Source organism: Sander vitreus, chromosome 4 (assembly GCF_031162955.1).
Source record: "Sander vitreus isolate 19-12246 chromosome 4, sanVit1, whole genome shotgun sequence".
Classification (NCBI taxonomy): domain Eukaryota; kingdom Metazoa; phylum Chordata; class Actinopteri; order Perciformes; family Percidae; genus Sander; species Sander vitreus.
Window position 1 is genome coordinate 9,479,876 of NC_135858.1, and position 19,837 is coordinate 9,499,712.

Here is a 19,837-nt window from a genome sequence, read left to right on the forward strand (position 1 = left end):
CCTTCACTTGGGGTAAGGACTCATTCCCTACCTGGAGAAGGCACTCCATCGGTTTCCTGCTGAGAACCATGATTTACATTATTATTAAAAATACAATAAAGATGAAATAAAAAGAAATGAAATGAAACTGGAAGGAAAGTATACAATGAGACCACAGTGTAAAAACTATAACATAATGGTAGGCCACTGGTTCAACCTGCAACTTCAACTGCACCCAACAATACTGCATAGTAGCCTAGTGACCTGCCTATGGTTCCCACCATACCTGGGCTTCCTGTTCCCCATGTGTTGTTTTATCTCGTCTGATCATTAGACAACATACACTGCACACTACACTTTGCAATATTTTTCTGGCTCGACTGCTCCACACAAAAAGTTCAGAGAGTGTACTTATTCTTTGGTAACCACGAAATAGGCCTAGCACAAAAGTCACTGTTCTTCTGACTTATCGTCTGTAATGAATCACTGGAGAATTTAACACAAAGTGGGCGTGGCCACAACAGACTAGCACGAGGAGGGGAGACTACATATAAAAGACCGAGACAACGACGAGGAGTGACTACAATACTTCTCTGAGCTGGAGATTCACTTGAAAACACAGTTTAGTCAAAGAACACAGCAGCAGTCATGGCTCAAGGTAAGTTGTACTCTGACTACTTATATTGTTTAAGTTTATAGCTAAATAGTAAAAAAAAAAAAAAAAAAAACATGTTGGTTGTATAGGTTTATTCCCCATAATATGAGTGTTTGTGTTATTGCAACGTTAACCCTTGTAAGGTGTTCGGGTCTGTGGGACCCGTTTTCATTGTTTGCTAAAAGAAGAATATGCTATTTATTATTTATTCTAACTCAAACTCATTTGCCGTGGCTCATTTTCTGTGAAGAAAAATAACTTATTTTCAATGACTGCACACGGTACACCCCCCCTATACATAACTATTACATATGAGGTGTTCGGGTCTACTGGACCCGAGTGTATTTAATTGTAGGTACCATGTTGTCTTTCTGCACCTGAGTCCCACACAAAGTTACAAAATTGTTACATTTCAGGCACTTTCACCTGTTCTGATTAAGTTCTAAGATATAAGCATTAATAATGATCAGAAATCTTGTTTTTATTTTTTACCTGTTTTATAATTGAATTTCCTTGTTTTCTCACAAAAAACGAATATTCGTTTTGTGAGAAAACAAGGAAATATATATATATATATAATCATAAATGTGATCTCACAGGGGTAAATGGCAAAAATGAACCATAAATGATGTGTATATATCATTGGTAATTGAGCTAAAGTAAACATATGTTAAGTATTTTTACATAAATTGTTATGGCTGTATTGATTTAAAAACCTAATAATGTGGTGGGTCCACCAGACCCGGAACATTGGCTGTGTAACAAAAATATGAACACCACACAAGGGTTAAATGTAACTCACTGTGTGGAGTTTTTCTAGTCACTGACAGAGGAGTAAATGACCAGGAAGAACAAACTTTCACACTGTTGTCACTAAGCATGCTGTAGACATGATGACTAAGAATAACAAAGGTGACAAATGTGAAGTTATCACAGCCTGTACTATTCACCCATATATCTATATATAACTATTCGCTGGATTCAAAGCTGCACTCTGTCAAGCAGATGTTAATCAAAGGTCTAAAGACCGATGCATCTAAAAAATGTTTCACTCTTATGTCTGAGCAGATGATTGTTGCCCTGGGACCCTTATAATAGCAGCTGAAGCAGCTGGAGCCGCCACCAGTCAACTGCTGCTCTCAGACTCTGGGCTACCCTACAAATAGTTACCTTTTATGCCCTTGTAAAGGCATTAAAAACCTCCCAAACAAGAACCTCCAGGTTTACTCAGAATCACTTCTAAAGGTTGAAATACATTTTTGAACTGTGTGTGTAGGACTATAGGCAAAATGTTTAGCATGCCAAAAATATCCGAGGAGGGCTTTTGGACATTATATGGTAAAAATGCATAGAGATTTTACTTTTAGGTTGTGTATTTAACATAACATCTGTGATCAGGAACAGGCTAGTCCGAAGTCATAAAAAATACTTTTGCCATTTTCTATATTTAATCTTCATAGTCATAGGATGTTAGGAAGTCTATTGGAGCAGCTACACGCTGCACACAAATATGAGCAAAACTTACACCACTGCAGAACTTGCAGGGAGAATAAACCGCATATTGATAAATCAGAGTCACCTGCTTCCCGTCTGTTGGAAGTTTACAAAGCATTTAGTCAAAATTGAAAGTGTCTGTGATGGAGCACTGAAGTCAGCATGGGTGTTACCTGCGAGACTGAAAACTCCTTTCACTTCTGATGGGAGCATATTTATTTTTCCAGGATTAAAATAGTGTTTACTGTACCAACGTCTACACCAGCTAGATCTTGTTTTAATGTCCTTATTAGGCCTATGCTGGCCTCAGTGCTGCATACTGAGACAGTCCCTGTGTGTGTGGTGTGGGTCATGGTTGGTAAAATGGGATTGAAGCGTGGGCGTGCACAGTATGTCAAGGTTAGTGAGGAGGGCAGGTCAAGGCTGTGGAATTTTTGCACATGCATTTCATATTAGAGCATTATGCTGCTAGAAGTTGTGTAACCCTACAGAATAAAAGCTGCAATAAAATGCATTCAGTTTGGCTTTACATCACACATGGCTACCATCTGCTATACCACAACTGCATATTCTCTTTTAGATCAATTATGTAGCCACAAAAGACCCCCAAGTTACTTCAGAAAGCATGACCTCAGTTTCCCATTGCTTTATTAATCTGTAGTTTCTAAAGGTTTGGCTCATTCATATGTTATTCATTTTTGTAATACATTCTATAAGCAATCAGTGAAACTCCTCTCTCTTCAAAAGAAAAAAGTGAAAAGAAATCTGAATTTTTTTGTACCAAAGTGAGATATTTCTTTCCCCAGATGGCTTCTCAATAAACTGTTAAATAGCACCTGTGCTCCAATGCAATGCTGATATTTATTTGACATTAACACAGATCAAATGTGAGCTAAATGATTGGGCAGTAGGCACAGGTTAAACAGCAAAATCCTCATAATCGTCTGACTACAATCTCCAACTGCCCCAGAAAAGGTAGTGTTGTCATCTGTAAGGCATTTCCCCAAACATGTCTTCAATTAGGAACAGGACCAAAGTTAAGATCAGTAAAACATCAGAGCTATGAGAAATACTGAGGATTGATGGACTTCATGTAAAACAGCGGGGAGTCTTTGCTTTCCAGTCTTTGTTTACCCAAGTCCAGCCTAGCCTTGACACAACTACCTCATGTTTGTTTGCAGGGCTTTTTTTAACACCAACCAATAATATATGGGGAGGGGTAATCTCCTGACATGTCATGGAGCAGGACTGTGGAGGCATTATATGGGGGGAACTCCTACAAACAGGAAGTCAAAGGGTGGCATTCTCTTAGTTACAAGGTGCCCTGGAGAGAAGGAGTGGTTGTGTGTTTGCACATTTCACAGGGAGTGACTCTGTGTCTCTCTGCCTATGTTTACCTCTTGTTCAATCCATACAGAAAGCCCTGTGAAACTAAATTATCTTACCATAAATGACTGAGTGTCCTGCAGTTTTATTCCAACGTCCACATAATTTGCAATGGCTTTGAGGATCAAATAGTAAAGCTTTTTCTTTTCTTTTTTTTTAAATTAAATCAGCCAGGTAAATAAAATTATTATAAAAGTCTGTTTGTAGCTAGGAAAGCAGTAGAAAGTTTAAAAACCACCTTCAGGACCACAACATGATCTAGTTAAGCACAGTTTTCTGGTTAATTCACCACAAGTCTGCCATGAAAAAAAAGTTATTTGTAATTGTTGTGTCTTGTAAATTCTATTACGTATCCCTTACTCTATACACAGTTGTAAGTTTCACAACTTGCACTTCATCAAGACTATGTTTTGGCATTTTAAAGTGATTCATAAACATATAACTGTTATGGCTACCATGCACTGCCGATCTTCACAGCTGCAGCTAATCATCCAGATTCAACCCAGCAGTATTTAAACCCGGGCTGATCATCCCCTCAGCGCCAGTTCGTTAACTACAACCCATGTGTTCCCGCTCAGACCTGCTGCTTTCTCCGCTGTGCCTGCATGCTCCCAGCCTCACCGTCCAGCCTCAGTCTCCACTTTGAGAAAACCACCAGTGTACTCATCTCTGCCTGTCTCACTCGTGTCCCGAAACCACCTGGACTCTTCCCCGTCGTCTCGCCTCTATCTCGGACCAGCCAGGAGTTTTCCCGCACTGTGTAACTCTGAGTACACGTTGTTTACACCTTTTAAAACTGCTCTACATTGTCTGTGTTATATCTCTGCGTTCTGGGTCAGAACTAGCTCCTAACAGAACGAACTGGCCATGGACCCTGCAGAGATTTCACACGTAACAGATGAAGACGGCATCTTTCGTGGCATCAAAAATCAAGGAGCTTTGTTAGGGCAGCATGACCAGTTAATTCACTGATTACTCGAGACCAATCGGCAATTGTTCAATCAAGTGACTCAGCTGTCTGCTCAAATTGCTACTCTGTCTCTTCCCAGTGCACCTAGTGTTTCACCTCTCCCCACTCCTCCCTCTCAGTCTGCTTCCTCAGCCATGGACCCCGCTTCATTCACCCGGGAACCCCCATTGACACCACCGGAGCCATTCTCTGGAGAACTGAACAAATGCAGAGGTTTCCTGCTCCAATGTGGACTCATTTTTCAACAGAAGCCGTTGTCGTTTGCCTTGGAATCATCCAAGGTACATTATGCACTGTGGTTACTCAGGGGAAAGGCACTAGTGTGGGCAGAAGCTATGTGCTCTAATCAACACCTCGCCAGTTTAACCTTTTCTGATTTTTTTTTTTTTCCGCACGGTTGAGAACCGTTTTTGATCACCCAGATTATGTCGGAAACGCCTCCAAGAGACTGTTGGACCTCAGACAGGGTACTGAGAGTGTGGCTGAGTACTCAATTGAGTTTTGGACATTAGCAGCTGATTCCAAATGGAATGATGAGGCACTACAGGGAGTTTTTGTGCATGGTTTGAACCCTTCAGTTAAAGATGAGCTTGCTCTTTGCGATGAACCCAGTACCCTGCACAGTCTTGTTTCTCTAGCCATTAAGATCAACAACAGGCTCCAGGAGAGGAGACAGGAGAGGAGCGGTCACACATGTTCTGGTTCGGGCGTCCAAGGCACCTAAGTCCTGTTCCTCATCTCCCCGTCGAGAGCAAGAACTTGGGAGAAGTTCGGAGAAGACATGGAGAAGGACTTTCGGTCGGCACCAAGGTGCTTCTGGAAAACCGTTCGCCACCTCAGGAGGGGGAAGCGGAGAACCATCCAAGCTGTGTACAGTAAGGATGGGACGCTGTTGACCTCAACTGAGGAGGTAATAGGGCGGTGGAAGGAGCACTTTGAGGAACTCCTAAATCCGACTAATACGCCCTCTATGGTAGAGGCAGAGCTGGAAGATGAGGGGGGATTGGCATCAATTTCACTGGTGGAGGTTGCTGAGGTAGTTAAACAACTCCACAGTGGCAAAGCCCCAGGAATTGATGAGATCCGTCCAGAAATGCTTAAAGCTCTGGGTGTGGAGGGGTTGTCTTGGTTGACACGCCTCTTCAACATTGCGTGGAAGTCTGGGACGGTGCCTAAGGAGTGGCAGACCGGGGTGGTGGTTCCCCTTTTTAAAAAGGGGGACCAGAGGGTGTGTGCCAATTACAGGGGTATCACACTTCTCAGCCTCCCCGGTAAAGTCTACTCCAAGGTGCTGGAAAGGAGGGTTCGGTCGATAGTCGAATCTCGGGTTGAAAAGGAACAATGCGGATTCCGTCCTGGTCGTGGAACAACGGACCAGATCTTTACTCTCGCAAGGATCCTGGAGGGAGCCTGGGAGTATGCCCAACCAGTCTACATGTGTTTTGTGGATCTGGAGAAGGCGTATGACCGGGTGCCCCGGGAGATACTGTGGGAGGTGCTGCGGGAGTACGGGGGTGAGGGGGTCCCTTCTCAGGGCCATCCAATCTCTGTACGACCAAAGCGAGAGCTGTGTCCGGGTTCTCGGCAGTAAGTCGGACTCGTTTCAGGTGAGAGTTGGCCTCCGCCAGGGCTGCGCTTTGTCACCAATCCTGTTTGTAGTATTTATGGACAGGATATCGAGGCATAGTCGGGGTGGAGAGGGGTTGCAGTTCGGTGGGCTGGGGATCTCATCGCTGCTTTTTGCAGATGATGTGGTCCTGATGGCATCATCGGCCTGTGACCTTCAGCACTCACTGGATCGGTTCGCAGCCGAGTGTGAAGCGGCTGGGATGAGGATCAGCACCTCTAAATCGGAGGCCATGGTTCTCAGCAGGAAACCCATGGAGTGCCTTCTCCAGGTAGGGAATGAGTCCTTACCCCAAGTGAAGGAGTTCAAGTACCTTGGGGTTTTGTTCGCGAGTGAGGGGACAATGGAGCGGGAGATTGGTCGGAGAATCGGCACAGCAGGTGCGGTATTACATTCAATTTATCGCACCATTGTGACGAAAAGAGAGCTGAGCCAGAAGGCAAAGCTCTCAATCTACTGGTCAGTTTTTGTTCCTACCCTCACCTATGGTCATGAAGGCTGGGTCATGACCGAAAGAACAAGATCCAGGGTACAAGCGGCCGAAATGGGTTTCCTCAGGAGGGTAGCTGGCGTCTCCCTTAGAGATAGGGTGAGAAGCTCAGTTATCCGTGAGGAGCTCGGAGTAGAGCCGCTGCTCCTTTGCGTCGAAAGGAGCCAGTTGAGGTGGTTCGGGCATCTGGTAAGGATGCCCCCTGGGCGCCTCCCTAGGGAGGTGTTCCAGGCACGTCCAGCTGGGAGGAGGCCTCGGGGGAGACCCAGGACTAGGTGGAGGGATTATATCTCTAACCTGGCCTGGGAACGCCTCGGGATTCCCCCAGTCGGAGCTGGTTAATGTGGCCCGGGAAAGGGAAGTTTGGGGTCCCCTGCTGGAGCTGCTACCCCCGCGACCCGACCCCGGATAAGCGGATGAAGATGGATGGATGGATGGATGGATGGAGGTTACACAATCCTCAAATAGACTGGCAACACAAGACTATAAACAGTTGGAGCAGTTTCACATGTCTCGGTTCAGCTATTCCTCCCAAAATTGTAACCCCGACTGCATCTGTGAAACTGCCTGATTTGTCATTGGTCCCCAAAGAATATGGATAATATGGATTTAGCTGAAGTATTTAGCAAGGAAAAGGCTTTATCTTTGCCACCTCACAGACCCTAGGATTGTGCTATTGAGTTGTTTCCAGGAGCCCCCTTGCCTGAAAGAGAGGTGATGGAGGAATATATCGGTGATTCACTGGCTGCAGGTATTATTCACCCATCAACGTCTCCTGTGGGGGCGGGTTTCTTCTTTGTGGACAAGAAGGACAAGACACTATGCCCCTGTATTGATTTTTGCAGATTGAACAATATTACAGAGAAAAATAAATACCCATTGCCACTCATAAACTCTGCTTTTGAACCCTTTCAGGGCACCACGGTTTTCTCAAAACTGGACCTGCGCAATGCCTACCACCTCGTCAGGATTCTGCAAGGGGATGAGTGGAAAACGGCCTTTAATACACCGTTTGGACACTTTGAATACCTGGTAATGCCGTTCGGACTTGCAAATGCACCAGCAGTATTCCAAGCGATGGTGAATGATGTTTTGAGAGACATGTTAAATCGTTTTGTGTTCGTCTACCTGGACGACATTTTGAAGTCCCTTGAGGAACATGTCTCCCATGTCCGTCTAGTCCTTAAACGATTCTTGGAGAACAAGCTTTTTGTAAAAGCGGAAAAATGTGAATTCCATCGTGAGTCAGTTCCTTTCCTGGGGTTCATCATAGAGAAGGGACAGGTTTCTGCAGATCCTGAGAAAATTAAAGCAGTAACTGAATGGCCCATACCTCAGACTCACAAACAGTTGCAACGTTTCCTGGGTTTTGCTAATTTTTACAGGAGATTTATCTAGGGTTTTAGTCGGGTAGTAGCTCCCCTCACCAAGCTCACTTCCCCTAAAGTCCCATTTGTGTGGTCTCCTGAAGCAGACCAAGCCATGAATACCCTGAAAGAACTGTTTTCCACCTCCCCAGTGCTCATTCACCCAGACACATCATTGCCTTTTATTGTGGAAGTGGATGCGTCAGATTCAGGTGTTGGAGCTGTTCTCTCACAACGCTCCCCCACGGACCAAAAGCTCCATCCTTGTGCCTTTTTTCTCCAAAAAATTGTCACTAGCAGAGAGACACTACGATGTGGGGAACCGGGAGTTGCTGGTCATGAAACTGGCATTGGAGGAATGGAGACATTGGCTGGACGGGGCGAAGCAGCCTTTTGTGGTTTGGACCGACCACAAAAACCTGGCCACAAAAACCTCAGCAGGTTTAACTTTACTCTTACTTACCGTCCTGGCTCTCGCAATGTAAAACCTGATGCTTTGTCCCGCCAGTTCTCCGTCTCTGAAGAGTCCAGTGAGCCTGAGCCCATCCTGCCGTCTACCTGCGTCGTGGCCGCAGTCCGTTGGGAAATCGAATCCCTTGTCAAGTCGGCCCAAGAATCCGACCCTGGACCAGCAGATGGACCACCTGGCCGGCTCTATGTCCCTGTGTCTATGCGGTCTGAAGTGCTGCAGTGGGTCCATTCTTCCCGTTTCGCCTGTCATCCAGGGATGCAACGTACCCTAACATTGCTCAAAAGATATTTTTGGTGGCCGTTAGCTGAAGCTGACGTCCGGGCTTACGTGGCAGCATGTACCACCTGTGCCCGAGGAAAAGCCTCCCACCAGTCTCTCTCGGGTTTACTGTAGCCTCTGCCGGTTCCAAGTCGTCCCTGGTCCCACATAGCCCTGGACTTTGTCTCCGGTCTCCCTGTGTCTGAAGGTAATGATACAATACTCACCATTGTGGACAGATTTTCTAAATCTGCTCACTATGTAGCATTACCGAAATTACCGACTGCCAGTGAGGCAGCGGACCTCTTAGTCTTACATGTATTCCGTCCCCATGGAATACCTGTAGACATTGTTTCTGACAAAGGCCCACAGTTCATTTCTCAAGTCTGGAAAGATTTTTGTTCTGCTCTTGGTGTGACTGAGTCTCTCCTCAGGATTTCATCCGCAATCAAACCAGGACCTGGAAGCATCTCTTCGCTGCGTGGCGGCTCAGCATCCATCTTCTTGGGCGAAACACCTTCCCTGGCTCGAGTATGCCCATAATTCCCTGACCACCTCTGCCACCAGCCTATCCCCCTTCGAGGCGTCGCTGGGGTATCAACCTCCTCTGTTTCCTGATCAAGAAAAAGAGTTGGCTGTCCCCTCAGTTCAGGAGAACTTACGTCGCTGTCATCAGGTTTAGCGCGACGCCCATGAGGCGTTGCTCAGGACTGCGGAGTAGAACAAGAGTTCGGTAGATCGGCGCAGGATCCCAGCTCCCCAGTACCAACCGGGACAACAGGTGTGGCTTTCCTCCAAGAACATTCCTCTGCGGATCGAATCACGCAAGTTGGCACCTCGGTTTCTGGGTCCATTCATTATTGATTCGATTATCAATTCCTCTGCTGTGCGGCTAAAGTTGCCGCGGACTATGAGGTGTCATCCCACCTTCCATGTGTCGTAACTGAAACCTGTCTTGTCCAGTCATCTGTGCCCGCCTGCGGATCCTCCACCTCCTGTAGGCATGATTGACGACCACCCAGCCTACACTGTCCAAAGGCTTTTGGATGTTCGGCGGCAGACTTATGGACCAGAGGAGCGTTCTTGGATCCCCAGGAGTTTTATTTTGGATCCGCAACTGGTGACGGACTTCCATCGAGCTCACCCTGACAAGCCGAGGCCTAGAGGGACGCCGGGGGGACTCCGTTGAGGGGAGGGTCCTGTTATGGTTAGCTCTCTCCGCCCTGCTTTGGATGTCTTTTTCCTGTGTCTGTGTGTTTGTTTGTTTGTTTGTATGTTTTTTTTTGTCTGTGTTTTTCCATTTGGAGTGCTGGAGGCGTGGTCTGGAGGAAAGTAGGTCAAGGGGGCGTGGCCGCTTCTACCATGCACTGCCGATCTTCACAGCTGCAGCTAATCATCCAGATTCAACCCAGCAGTATTTAAACCCGGGCTGATCATCCCCTCAGCGCCAGTTCGTTAACTACAACCCATGTGTTCCCGCTCAGACCTGCTGCTTTCTCTTCATGCTGTTTCTGCATGCTCCCAGCCTCACCGTCCAGCCTCAGTCTCCACTTTGGGAAAACCACCAGTGTACTCATCTCTGCCTGTCTCCCTCCTGTCCCGAAACCACCTGGACTCTTCCCCGTCGTCTCGCCTCTATCTCGGACCAGCCAGGAGTTTTCCCGCACTGTGTAACTCTGAGTACACGTTGTTTACACCTTTTAAAACTGCTCTACATTGTCTGTGTGATATATCTGCGTTCTGGGTCAGAACTAGCTCCTAACAATAACCTATCCTCCAATTAAATTAAAATAAAATAAGATCCAAGAACAGTGCTAAATATGTAATGTATAAATATAAAGAAATACCCTTTATTTGCTGTGTAGCATTTTAAGCATCTGTTGTAGAAAACTAAGATTTCTTAAATACAAATCAAAGTTGTATCTACCATTTGACTAGTTGTAACACAAGTTTTTAAATGTGTTTGTGTGTTGATAAAAGGATCGTAACTTAAATACTTAGTCCTTCAGATGATGATGATGATATTTCTCCATCTATATGTTGTACATTTCAGAGATATGTAATAACCAACTCTTTGGTAAGGTTATGTGTTTAGTTTTTCTATGCTTTTTAAATGCCCCCTATTCTTTTAAGCTCTGGACATTGATCGCTGGAACCTGGAGTGTGAGTTCAACAACACCGACCATCGCACTGATCTCAACGGAATAGATCGCCTGATCGTGAGAAGAGGCCAACCGTTCACAATCAGCCTGTACCTTCGCTCCGGAATCTACCAACCGGAAGACAGCTCTCTTGACTGCGTCGCAGAAACAGGTGCTACTCCTTCTTAACCTCTTTACTTTTACATCTTTCTTAAACACGTGGGATTTTAGAACTAATGTGCCTAACTGAATGCAATTTTTCCACAAGTAATTGTTGTAGCATACTGTATTTAAATATTTTAACTAAGGGTTCTTTCGGATATTTATGCACATTTCTGTTAGTCATTTGCACTGCATCAGAACATTTAGAAAAGTGCAGTAAATGACCAAAACTTTCACTTTCCTCTTATTCAGGAATTTAGGGTCACACTGTGTTTCTGTAGGTTTTCTTTGCAACATATTGTGATTTCAGAGATGAGAGGGGAAAGGAGCTGTAATGTTGGTGGAAAGGAAAAGGAAGTCATGTTTCCTTTATTCAGTATCTCAGTGACACTGCTACTGGAGCTAAAGGAGCTCTAAGATGTTCTGTTGGTTTTTCCATTGTTAACCTCAGCTACTCCCTTATTGTTCTGTGGGTGTTAATGGACTTTACTTGGGAGCCCGAGATACTAAAACCTAGATAAAAAAAAAATATCCTAAACACTGAAAACCATCTGTCTCTTCACTTCATATTTGGATAACTGTCCCATGTACCTAATGACTATGATAACACAGCTGTTACTTGCCATCAAATCCAAAACAGGAAGTTTTGCTTGCTAACAGGAAAGTATGTATAATCATAGATACCATTATCAACTCTTGAAAGTCAAGTTGTTTTTAATGGATTGAAATAGGACCCTTAATCCCACCCAATGAGAAGGAAGTGGGCTGCCCTTTAGTTTAGTTGGCTGTGCCTGGTGGATGATGTGAAGGAATTTGGACTGAAGTGAACACAGTTGATTTTAAGCATACGTAATTTACCAGAATTCAAATCTGAACAGAGGTCACTCAAGGAGACTTGAGTCCCAAACAATTTTGTTCATAATTAGATGCCATTACACAGTTACGCTGTCTATGCATGAGATAAGATTCCAAAGATGTTTGAACTAAATATAGGCGGCAGGATTGGGAAACCAGTGTAAATGTACCCTGCAAGTTTCCATTCCCCAGGCACAAATGTTTCACCAGGTCCCTTTGTTTTTTTTCCCCCCACATTTAATCTCAGGGCTCTAACTATATTCTCTGTAACATGCAGGTCCTCAGCCCTCTGAGCAGTATGGCACCAGGGCCTCCTTTGGTCTGTCTGCCAACATTGACACTTCCCGTTGGAGCGCCACTGTCACCAGTCCCCCCGGGGACATGGTGGCCCTGTCCATCTGCTCTGCTCCTGACGCACCTATAGGCCGCTACACCCTGACCCTGGGGCGATCAGGGCGGATTGAGTTTGTCCTGCTCTTTAACCCCTGGTGTCCAGGTGGGTTAACAGACCATACGTCAAGCTGTCGTGTAGTGGATATTGTGTAGCGATATAAGGCTACAAAGTGCTTTGGTGATCATGTTTCATTCCAAAGTGGGTTTATGAAATGAGATACTCAGGAGCAGTGCTGCAGAGATTATATAGGCATTATAGGGGAAGGTAATAGTTCAGTTTAATAATTATTGTGTGACCTTTGCAATAGTTCCACATTCATTGCCGATCTATACTGTACCACTCTCACACATGTCTGGTAAATATAAGGCTACACCAGGCAGCCAGTTAGTTCAGCATTTTACCATCTCAAAAATATTGCCAAACTTTTTTTGGTTTTGTCAAAAGATGACTTAGAAAAACTGATTCATGCCTTTATCTCCACTAGGGTTGATTACTGCTATGGGCTGTTCACAGGCCTTCCTAAAAATACCCTTAAACAGCTTCAAATGATACAAAACACAGCAGCCAGAGTTCTTACAAAAACAAAAAGAACTGAGCACATAACCCGTATTTTGAAATCCCTGCACTGGCTTCCACTAAGTTCCAGGGTTGAATTTACAGCACTGCGGCTTGTTTTCAAGTCGCTTAATGGAATAGGGCCAAAGTATTTATCGGACATGTTTATGCAGTATGTACCACTCAGGTCTCTCAGATCAGAGCAGAAACATCTTTTAGAAAAACCCACTGTCCGTACCAAACAGGGTGACGCAGCACTCAGCCATTATGCGGTTCACCTCTGGAACCAACTTCCAGAAGGCATCAAAAACACCCCAACTATTCACAGTTTTAAATCCAGACTTAAGACAAAACTCTTTTCAGATGCCTTCTGCTAATGCTTCACTGAAGCATTATTACTTATTTTATGATTTTTACTATTCTTTTCTTTATTTTATGCTTTTATTTTTTACTGTTTTTATGCCTTAATGTTCTCATGTTTTTATTTCTTACTGTTTTTATGATCATGTACTGATCATGTTCTTGCTTGCAAGCTCATTGTATTGCCACAGGTATGAAATGTGCTATATAAATAAACTTGCCTTGCATTAAGAATGGAAACGGAAGGAAACATCTAACCTGGCTCTGCCCGAGGGTAACAAAATCCACCTACCAGCACCTCTAAAGTTCACTAATAAACATGTTCTATCTTGTTTATTCAATCCAAACAAAACCAAAGTGTAAAAAATGTCATGGCCGGGGGTAGTCACTTACTGAAGTCTTGTCAACATTTGTAGGTTGCCAGGAAACCAGATAATAGTGAGCTTACAGTTCAGGTGTTGGTAGGCTGATTTTGTTACCTTTGGACAGCACCAGGTTAGATTTCTTCCCCTGCTGCCAGCCTTTATACTAAGCTAACCTAACAAGCTTCTGGCTGTAGTTGAATATTGAATGGACAGGCATGAGAGTGATATTGATCTTCTCATATAACTCTTAGCAAAAGGTTGAATAAGCATATTTCCCAAAATGTCAAACTATTCCTTTAAATTAAGTCCAAGTTTCAAATTTTATGAGAATGCTATGAATGAACACCATCAACTGCAGGGTGAGAATATATGTAATTTTTCAAGAAATGATACTATGCCAGTCATGTTCCACTTGGACATCTATTAGGATGTTCATTGACATTTGTGATGTCTCTCGGCAAAAGGAGATGCAGTATACATGGACAATGAGCAGAGTTTGGAAGAGTATGTCTTATCTCAGGATGGAATCATCTTTCGAGGCAGCTACAAACATCCCATATCTACTCCCTGGAGCTTTGGCCAGGTACCAACACTGATGCTGTCAGCCTCACTTCATCTTATACCCACAGTCCAATGGCTGAGCCAACATTGTTCCAGAGTGGTTAAGGAGTTGTAATCACGCTTATTCTGATAACAGAAAAAGATCCACTTATCAAGTGATTTACGATGAGTTATGTAACTGCACAGACAGTAATTTCTGAACATTTGACACTGAAATTAACTGAGATATTTGTAACTGACAATCTGGATGTGATAAAGTGAGTGTTATCTTTTCCAGCTTCTTTGATATCTGATATATAGTTTGATTAGCCTGGGATTATCAGTGTAGCTATTGAGTTTTACAGCATGGCAGAGTTGCATATTTAATTTGCTATGAGTTTGCACCTGTTTTTGTTGTTTCGAAGAGGACATGTCTAACCATGGATCTCTTGTTTGATTATTTTTCTATTTCTATACTTGTATCAGTGACAAACAACTATTCAGCAGTAATACCAGTTTTTTTTTCTCTGTACAGTTTGAAAGTGGGATTCTGGACATCTGTCTGAGAATTCTGGATATGAATCCTAAATGTCTGAAAAATCCTGGCAAAGACTGCTCAGGGAGGAGAAATCCCATCTATGTTTCCAGAGTGCTTAGTGCCATGGTATTTGTTTCTGATATCTCTATACATTTTTCTGTTTTTATTTGCATAGATCGAAGGAAAACTTGGATTTCATATGTAAAAAAAACTGTTTTACACTCCTTTCCTTTGGCTGTTAGGTAAATTGTAATGACGACCAAGGGGTGTTGCTGGGAAAATGGACAGATGGCTATGAAGGAGGTGTCAGCCCCATGTTCTGGAGGGGCAGTGTGGAGATTCTGCGTAACTGGGACACACAAGCCTGTCAGCCTGTTCGCTACGGACAGTGCTGGGTGTTTGCTGCAGTGGCCTGTTCAAGTAAGATAGGACGCAGTGGAGCTTTGTAGCCTATCACTGAAAAACAGTGACACACCATATATGTAAACACACAGTTACGACATTATACATTTTGCTCCACGTCTTAGTATCGCAATACTCATGTAAGTTGTTTTTATACCCTGTTAGTTTCCCGAGCCCTTGGCATCCCCTGCCGAGTTGTCACCAACTACCTTTCGGCCCACGACAGCAACAGCGACCTGGTGATCGAACGCTACATTAACGAAAATGGAGAACCCATTCAGTCTAGAGAAATGATCTGGTAAGAAGAAATCATGTTTTTTATGTCACAAACATGTACATATTCTGAAGGAATTCATTTTTACTGTAATACAGTATACTTTAACTGGAAAGATATTTGTGTAAAATTAGAAATTATCAGGACTACTGTGAACTATTTGAATGTGAAAGTAAGAATTTTAAGATTTTAATTTCTGTGCTATACTTCAAATATAGAAATGTGACCTCAAATTAAATGAAAGATTTATTAGGGAATACATTGAATAGTATTAAATCAACATGCACTTCCCATTTACAGTTTGCAATGGAAATTATTTTCATACTAACCTTGACAGTACATATTTTTATTTATTTTTTTAACCTGAAGTCAACCAGTTTACTACAGTTTTGGTAATGACATCAGAATAAGTCCAGTTATGAGATGTCTTTATAAAGTGCCAAGACAGAAAGTCTTAAGTGTAGGAATCCAGCTGATGGTATGCATTGTATCTGTAGGAATTATCACTGTTGGGTGGAAAACTGGATGACCAGGCCTGACCTAAAATCTGATTTTAACGGCTGGCAGGCCAGTGACCCTACACCTCAGGAGAAAAGTGAAGGTAACAAACACTCTGCATCAATAAACACATGAGGCCAATTTAGTTTGAGGCAAATCCTCACCCAGGTGGATTTATCATCTTTGTTTCTGCTTTTATTCCCCTTAGGAGTGTACTGCTGCGGCCCCATCCCTGTCAGGGCCATCAAGGAGGGTGAGCTCGCGTTCAAGTACGATGCCCCGTTTGTCTTTGCTGAGGTCAATGCGGATGTCATCACCATCATGAAGAAAAAAGACGGCAACACATCGAAAGTCACTAGCACTGCAGTGGTGGGCCAGAAGATCAGCACAAAGAGTGTTGGCAGTGACGCCAGAGAGGACATCACTCATCTCTACAAGTACCCCGAAGGTAGACAGCACTGCTGGATAGACTGTACATGTGGATAAACCTAGAAATGGATAATATACTATAAATGAAACTAAACATCACTAGAGTTGGTCCTTACCAAAAATAGTGTAGGTTATTACTAGGGGCATAGCAAAAAATTCCGGGCCCTGTAGAAAGGCATTTTCTATGGGCCCCTCCCCACATCCACAGCTATTCATTCTAGCATCTTTTTGGGCCCTCCTCACATGAGGACCCTGGGTACTCAGTCCCCCCCTCCCCCCCCCCCAGTCCGACACCCCTGGTTATTACAACACACCATAAAACACAACCTTAACTATATGTAAACCTCATCAGCATACCCAGCAGGTAGCAACAAGGTATTTGTGTTACTCTTAATTTACACTCAAAGTTGTTTAAGGAAGGTCAGGTTTAAGCTCTTTTACTTAGCAATTTGTCATGTTAAATGTATAGAAACTTACTATTTCAGATGGCAAAAACTTCTGTTACTCAGTGTATGATTTTGTTGCTTGCATATTTTAAGGCTCGGATGAAGAGCGGGAGGCTTTCAAGAAGGCTAACCACCAAAACAAGCTGTTCCAGCAGCAGGAAAATGAAGGCCTACACATCACTATCAAGGTCAGCTCAGACATGAGGAAGGGCTGCGACTTTGACGTGTTTGCTGTGGTTACAAACAACACGCAAAGAGAGAAGAAGTGCCGTCTGGTGTTTGGGTCCTGCGCTATGTCCTACAACGGATTTCTGGGAAAGAATTGTGGTTTTAAAGATCTGCTCAATGTTGAACTCTCCCCAGGAGAAGGTGAGCCAAGTTACCATGCGGTGTTTACATGATGTGAACATGTGAATGCTTTATACACTCGACTTTTCACTGTGAGTATTAAATGTATTGTATATGTTGTTCTAGAGAGGCGAGTTCCACTAAGGCTCAACTACTCTAAGTACGGTGTCTTACTCACTGAGGACAACTTAATCCGACTTGCTGTCCTGTTGATGGACTACTCAACCAGAGAGACAACACTGGTAGTGAGAAACATTGTGCTGGACAATCCTGAAATCAAAGTCAGAGTGAGTACAATGACCTGCTACTAGAGATATAGACTTAAAGCATTTATTTATTTATTTTTTTTTGGGGGGGGGGGCATTGCCCACCCTGTGCCCATGCTTAGAACCAGCCTTGGACGTCAGTATGTAAAATCCTGTTAGGACAACTTTTTGGCTGCTGTCATTACTGTGGAAGGACCACTCGTCATTAATGATGGCAAAATGTTGCATATGCAATGTCCAATTAAATGACTGAAACAATGTTAAGGGCGAGTCTGAGGATAATCTTAAAAGCTTAGTACCAGCCTACATACCATACAAGTTCCACCATATCACGGTTACGTTGGTACAAGATTACAGTATTGGAACACCTAGTCTCGCTTTGCCAGACCCTCCTCCAATGCACATTGAAGGAGGGTCTGGCTTCTCCACATAGCATTTGGGATGGGAGGAAAACATGCTCTTGTTTAGTGGAAGTTCTTTAAACCAGTCAGAATCGTCATGGGTGGTGCTAAACTCCACACAGAGCCACTGCAAAATAGTCGTGCGAGAAAAAACTCAGATTACACAGACAGTCTAGTTAGCTGTCTCAATTTACCCTGCAGATATCTGAGGAGCAGTCAACAATTGTCCTCATAAATCACCGAATTTAAAATTCCAACACAAAGAAAGCGGAAGAAAATGGAAAATACATGCATCTGGCGGAATTTCCTGCAGCACCGGAGCAATCCCGGAAGTGGAACTGAAGCTTGGTCCAAACAAAACTGTATCGTACTTACTGTGAGACTAATTCATGGTTGTGAATGTGCTCTGCAGATCCTGGGTGAACCAAAGGAGAATCGGAAGCTGGCTGCAGAGATCACCCTCAAAAACCCTCTGCCAGAGCCGCTGGAGAACTGCTGCTTCAGCATCGAGGGGGCCAACCTCACTGCAGGAAGCGTCATCTCTGAGAGGTTGTATGAGTTCCTCCTTATCCAGCTAGACATTATTATTCTTTACTCACACAGATCACCAACTGACCTGTCATAAATTTGACACTGTTACACAACTTCTCTGTATACACAAATATGCATGCAGTCAATCATTTAAACATTTTTTTCTCCAAGACAAAGAAGCAAGAAACATTCAAAATATGCGAAAGAACGTAGAGCCAACAGCTCACCAAGCAAACACATTCTGCCCTTTTCACATTGACAACATATGGGCTTCTTTTGGCCTTCTAAAAATCATCAAATTTGTGCAAATGTTTCTTCAAGTGGCACGGTAAATGGCCAATGAAATGATGATCATTATAGCGTTTCAAGCTAGCTCAAAATCAAACCCAACTAAGCCACACAGCCAACGGACGGGACGCAGCGCTCCACAATATAAACAAAATATTGCATACTTATCGCGACACTTTCGATCTAATATTGCGCAACGTGATATCGTGATAACGATGTTGAGTAGATATATCATGCACCCCTCACCGTAATCGAAGCATACTTCTTGTTTATGTCCTTGAGTCTTCTGCTGAGTTCAAACACTCCAGCTCCATTCACATTGTCTCCATAAATAGTCAAAACTGTCATGAGTCCTATGTCAGTGGTAATGGATCTCCTAAATATGTATGCAATCGGAGACCTGTGATGAATCCCTCCTAGTGTGTGCCAAAAAACTTAATATTTAAATATTTACTCTACAGGCTGGGCTCCTCAGTGGGACCTGGGGAAGATGCCAAGGTGAAAATTTACTTCACTCCAACCCATTCTGGGCTGAGAAAGCTGGTGATCGACTTCGACAGCAGCAAGTTGTGTCACGTCAAGGGCTACAGAAATGTCATCATTGGAAAATAAAGCCTTTCAGCCTTTACAGTCCATTAGTCAGCAGTACTGTTATGCTTTTGTAACTTTTAACTGTTTAGCCGTCTGAGGATAAGCAATTGCACCCTGTTTTTCAGTGTTTAATTCATAAAATGCTTTTCTATTGAAATACTTTTCACTGTTTATTCCTAATTGCATCATATATATCTGTTTTTATTCAGAGCCGTAGATATTTAAATGTGAACGCTTAGTACTCATTAAGGCTAATCACGTGTGTACGCAAAACCTTTAACAGCATTATGTGATTAGTATCTCAAATACTGTCATATTTTTATACTTTACAATTAAAAGAGTTGTTTCATTATTTTGTGATGTTTCAACCAGTCAGACTGTCTTCTTCACACAAACTTTGACCTTGTTGGCCAAAATGTGTTCTGAGAGCACAAATGCAATGTGTACATTTTTTATTTTGCACTTAGTGAAATAATCTACATTTTGCACATTATACCTACAGCAAAGGTGATGAGGCATCTGCTGCAGTGTTTATGAAGTTGTTTCATTCATGAAGTTTACTTCTTCTCTCCCTGTATCCAGAACACACACCACATCTTCGTCGTTCACGGCAAGCTGCAGTGCTACTCAATTCATACTGCTGATCCTGTGGCCTAAAAAAAAATCCCCAACTTTTGGTAAAAAATTAATTCCTTCTATCAATACAGGCATGTGCGTGGGCATAAGCATGCACGTGTGATTAGTTTTCCTAAAGT

The 19,837-nt window shown here is 43.4% G+C and overlaps 1 protein-coding gene across 2 annotated transcripts; it reads left to right on the top strand.

Annotated features, from left to right (window-relative positions):
* The first annotated feature begins 525 nt into the window (after positions 1–525).
* On the top strand, positions 526–19,434 carry tgm2b (transglutaminase 2b). Of its 2 annotated transcripts, none has more exons than XM_078248088.1 (13): positions 526–637; positions 10,832–11,011; positions 12,134–12,352; positions 13,995–14,113; positions 14,606–14,734; positions 14,851–15,028; positions 15,176–15,308; positions 15,782–15,885; positions 15,991–16,230; positions 16,751–17,026; positions 17,132–17,292; positions 18,085–18,224; positions 18,953–19,434. In XM_078248088.1, the coding sequence occupies exons 1-13, from the start codon at positions 628–630 to the stop codon at positions 19,101–19,103; spliced, it is 2,040 nt and encodes a 679-aa protein (XP_078104214.1). In that variant the 5' UTR covers positions 526–627; the 3' UTR covers positions 19,104–19,434. The 2 variants fall into 2 exon arrangements, with proteins under 2 accessions (XP_078104214.1, XP_078104215.1); XM_078248089.1 differs by having other exon boundaries at positions 18,085–18,221.
* Positions 19,435–19,837: the final 403 nt, after the last annotated feature.

What these genes read in the sequence shown, in the direction of transcription:
- tgm2b (XM_078248088.1), top strand. An exon ending in TGCTGCAGTGGCCTGTTCAA is followed by an intron (nt 15,029 to 15,175) that starts GTAAGATAGGAC and finishes ATACCCTGTTAG; the next exon opens with TTTCCCGAGCCCTTGGCATC. An exon ending in CAGTCTAGAGAAATGATCTG is followed by an intron (nt 15,309 to 15,781) that starts GTAAGAAGAAAT and finishes TTGTATCTGTAG; the next exon opens with GAATTATCACTGTTGGGTGG.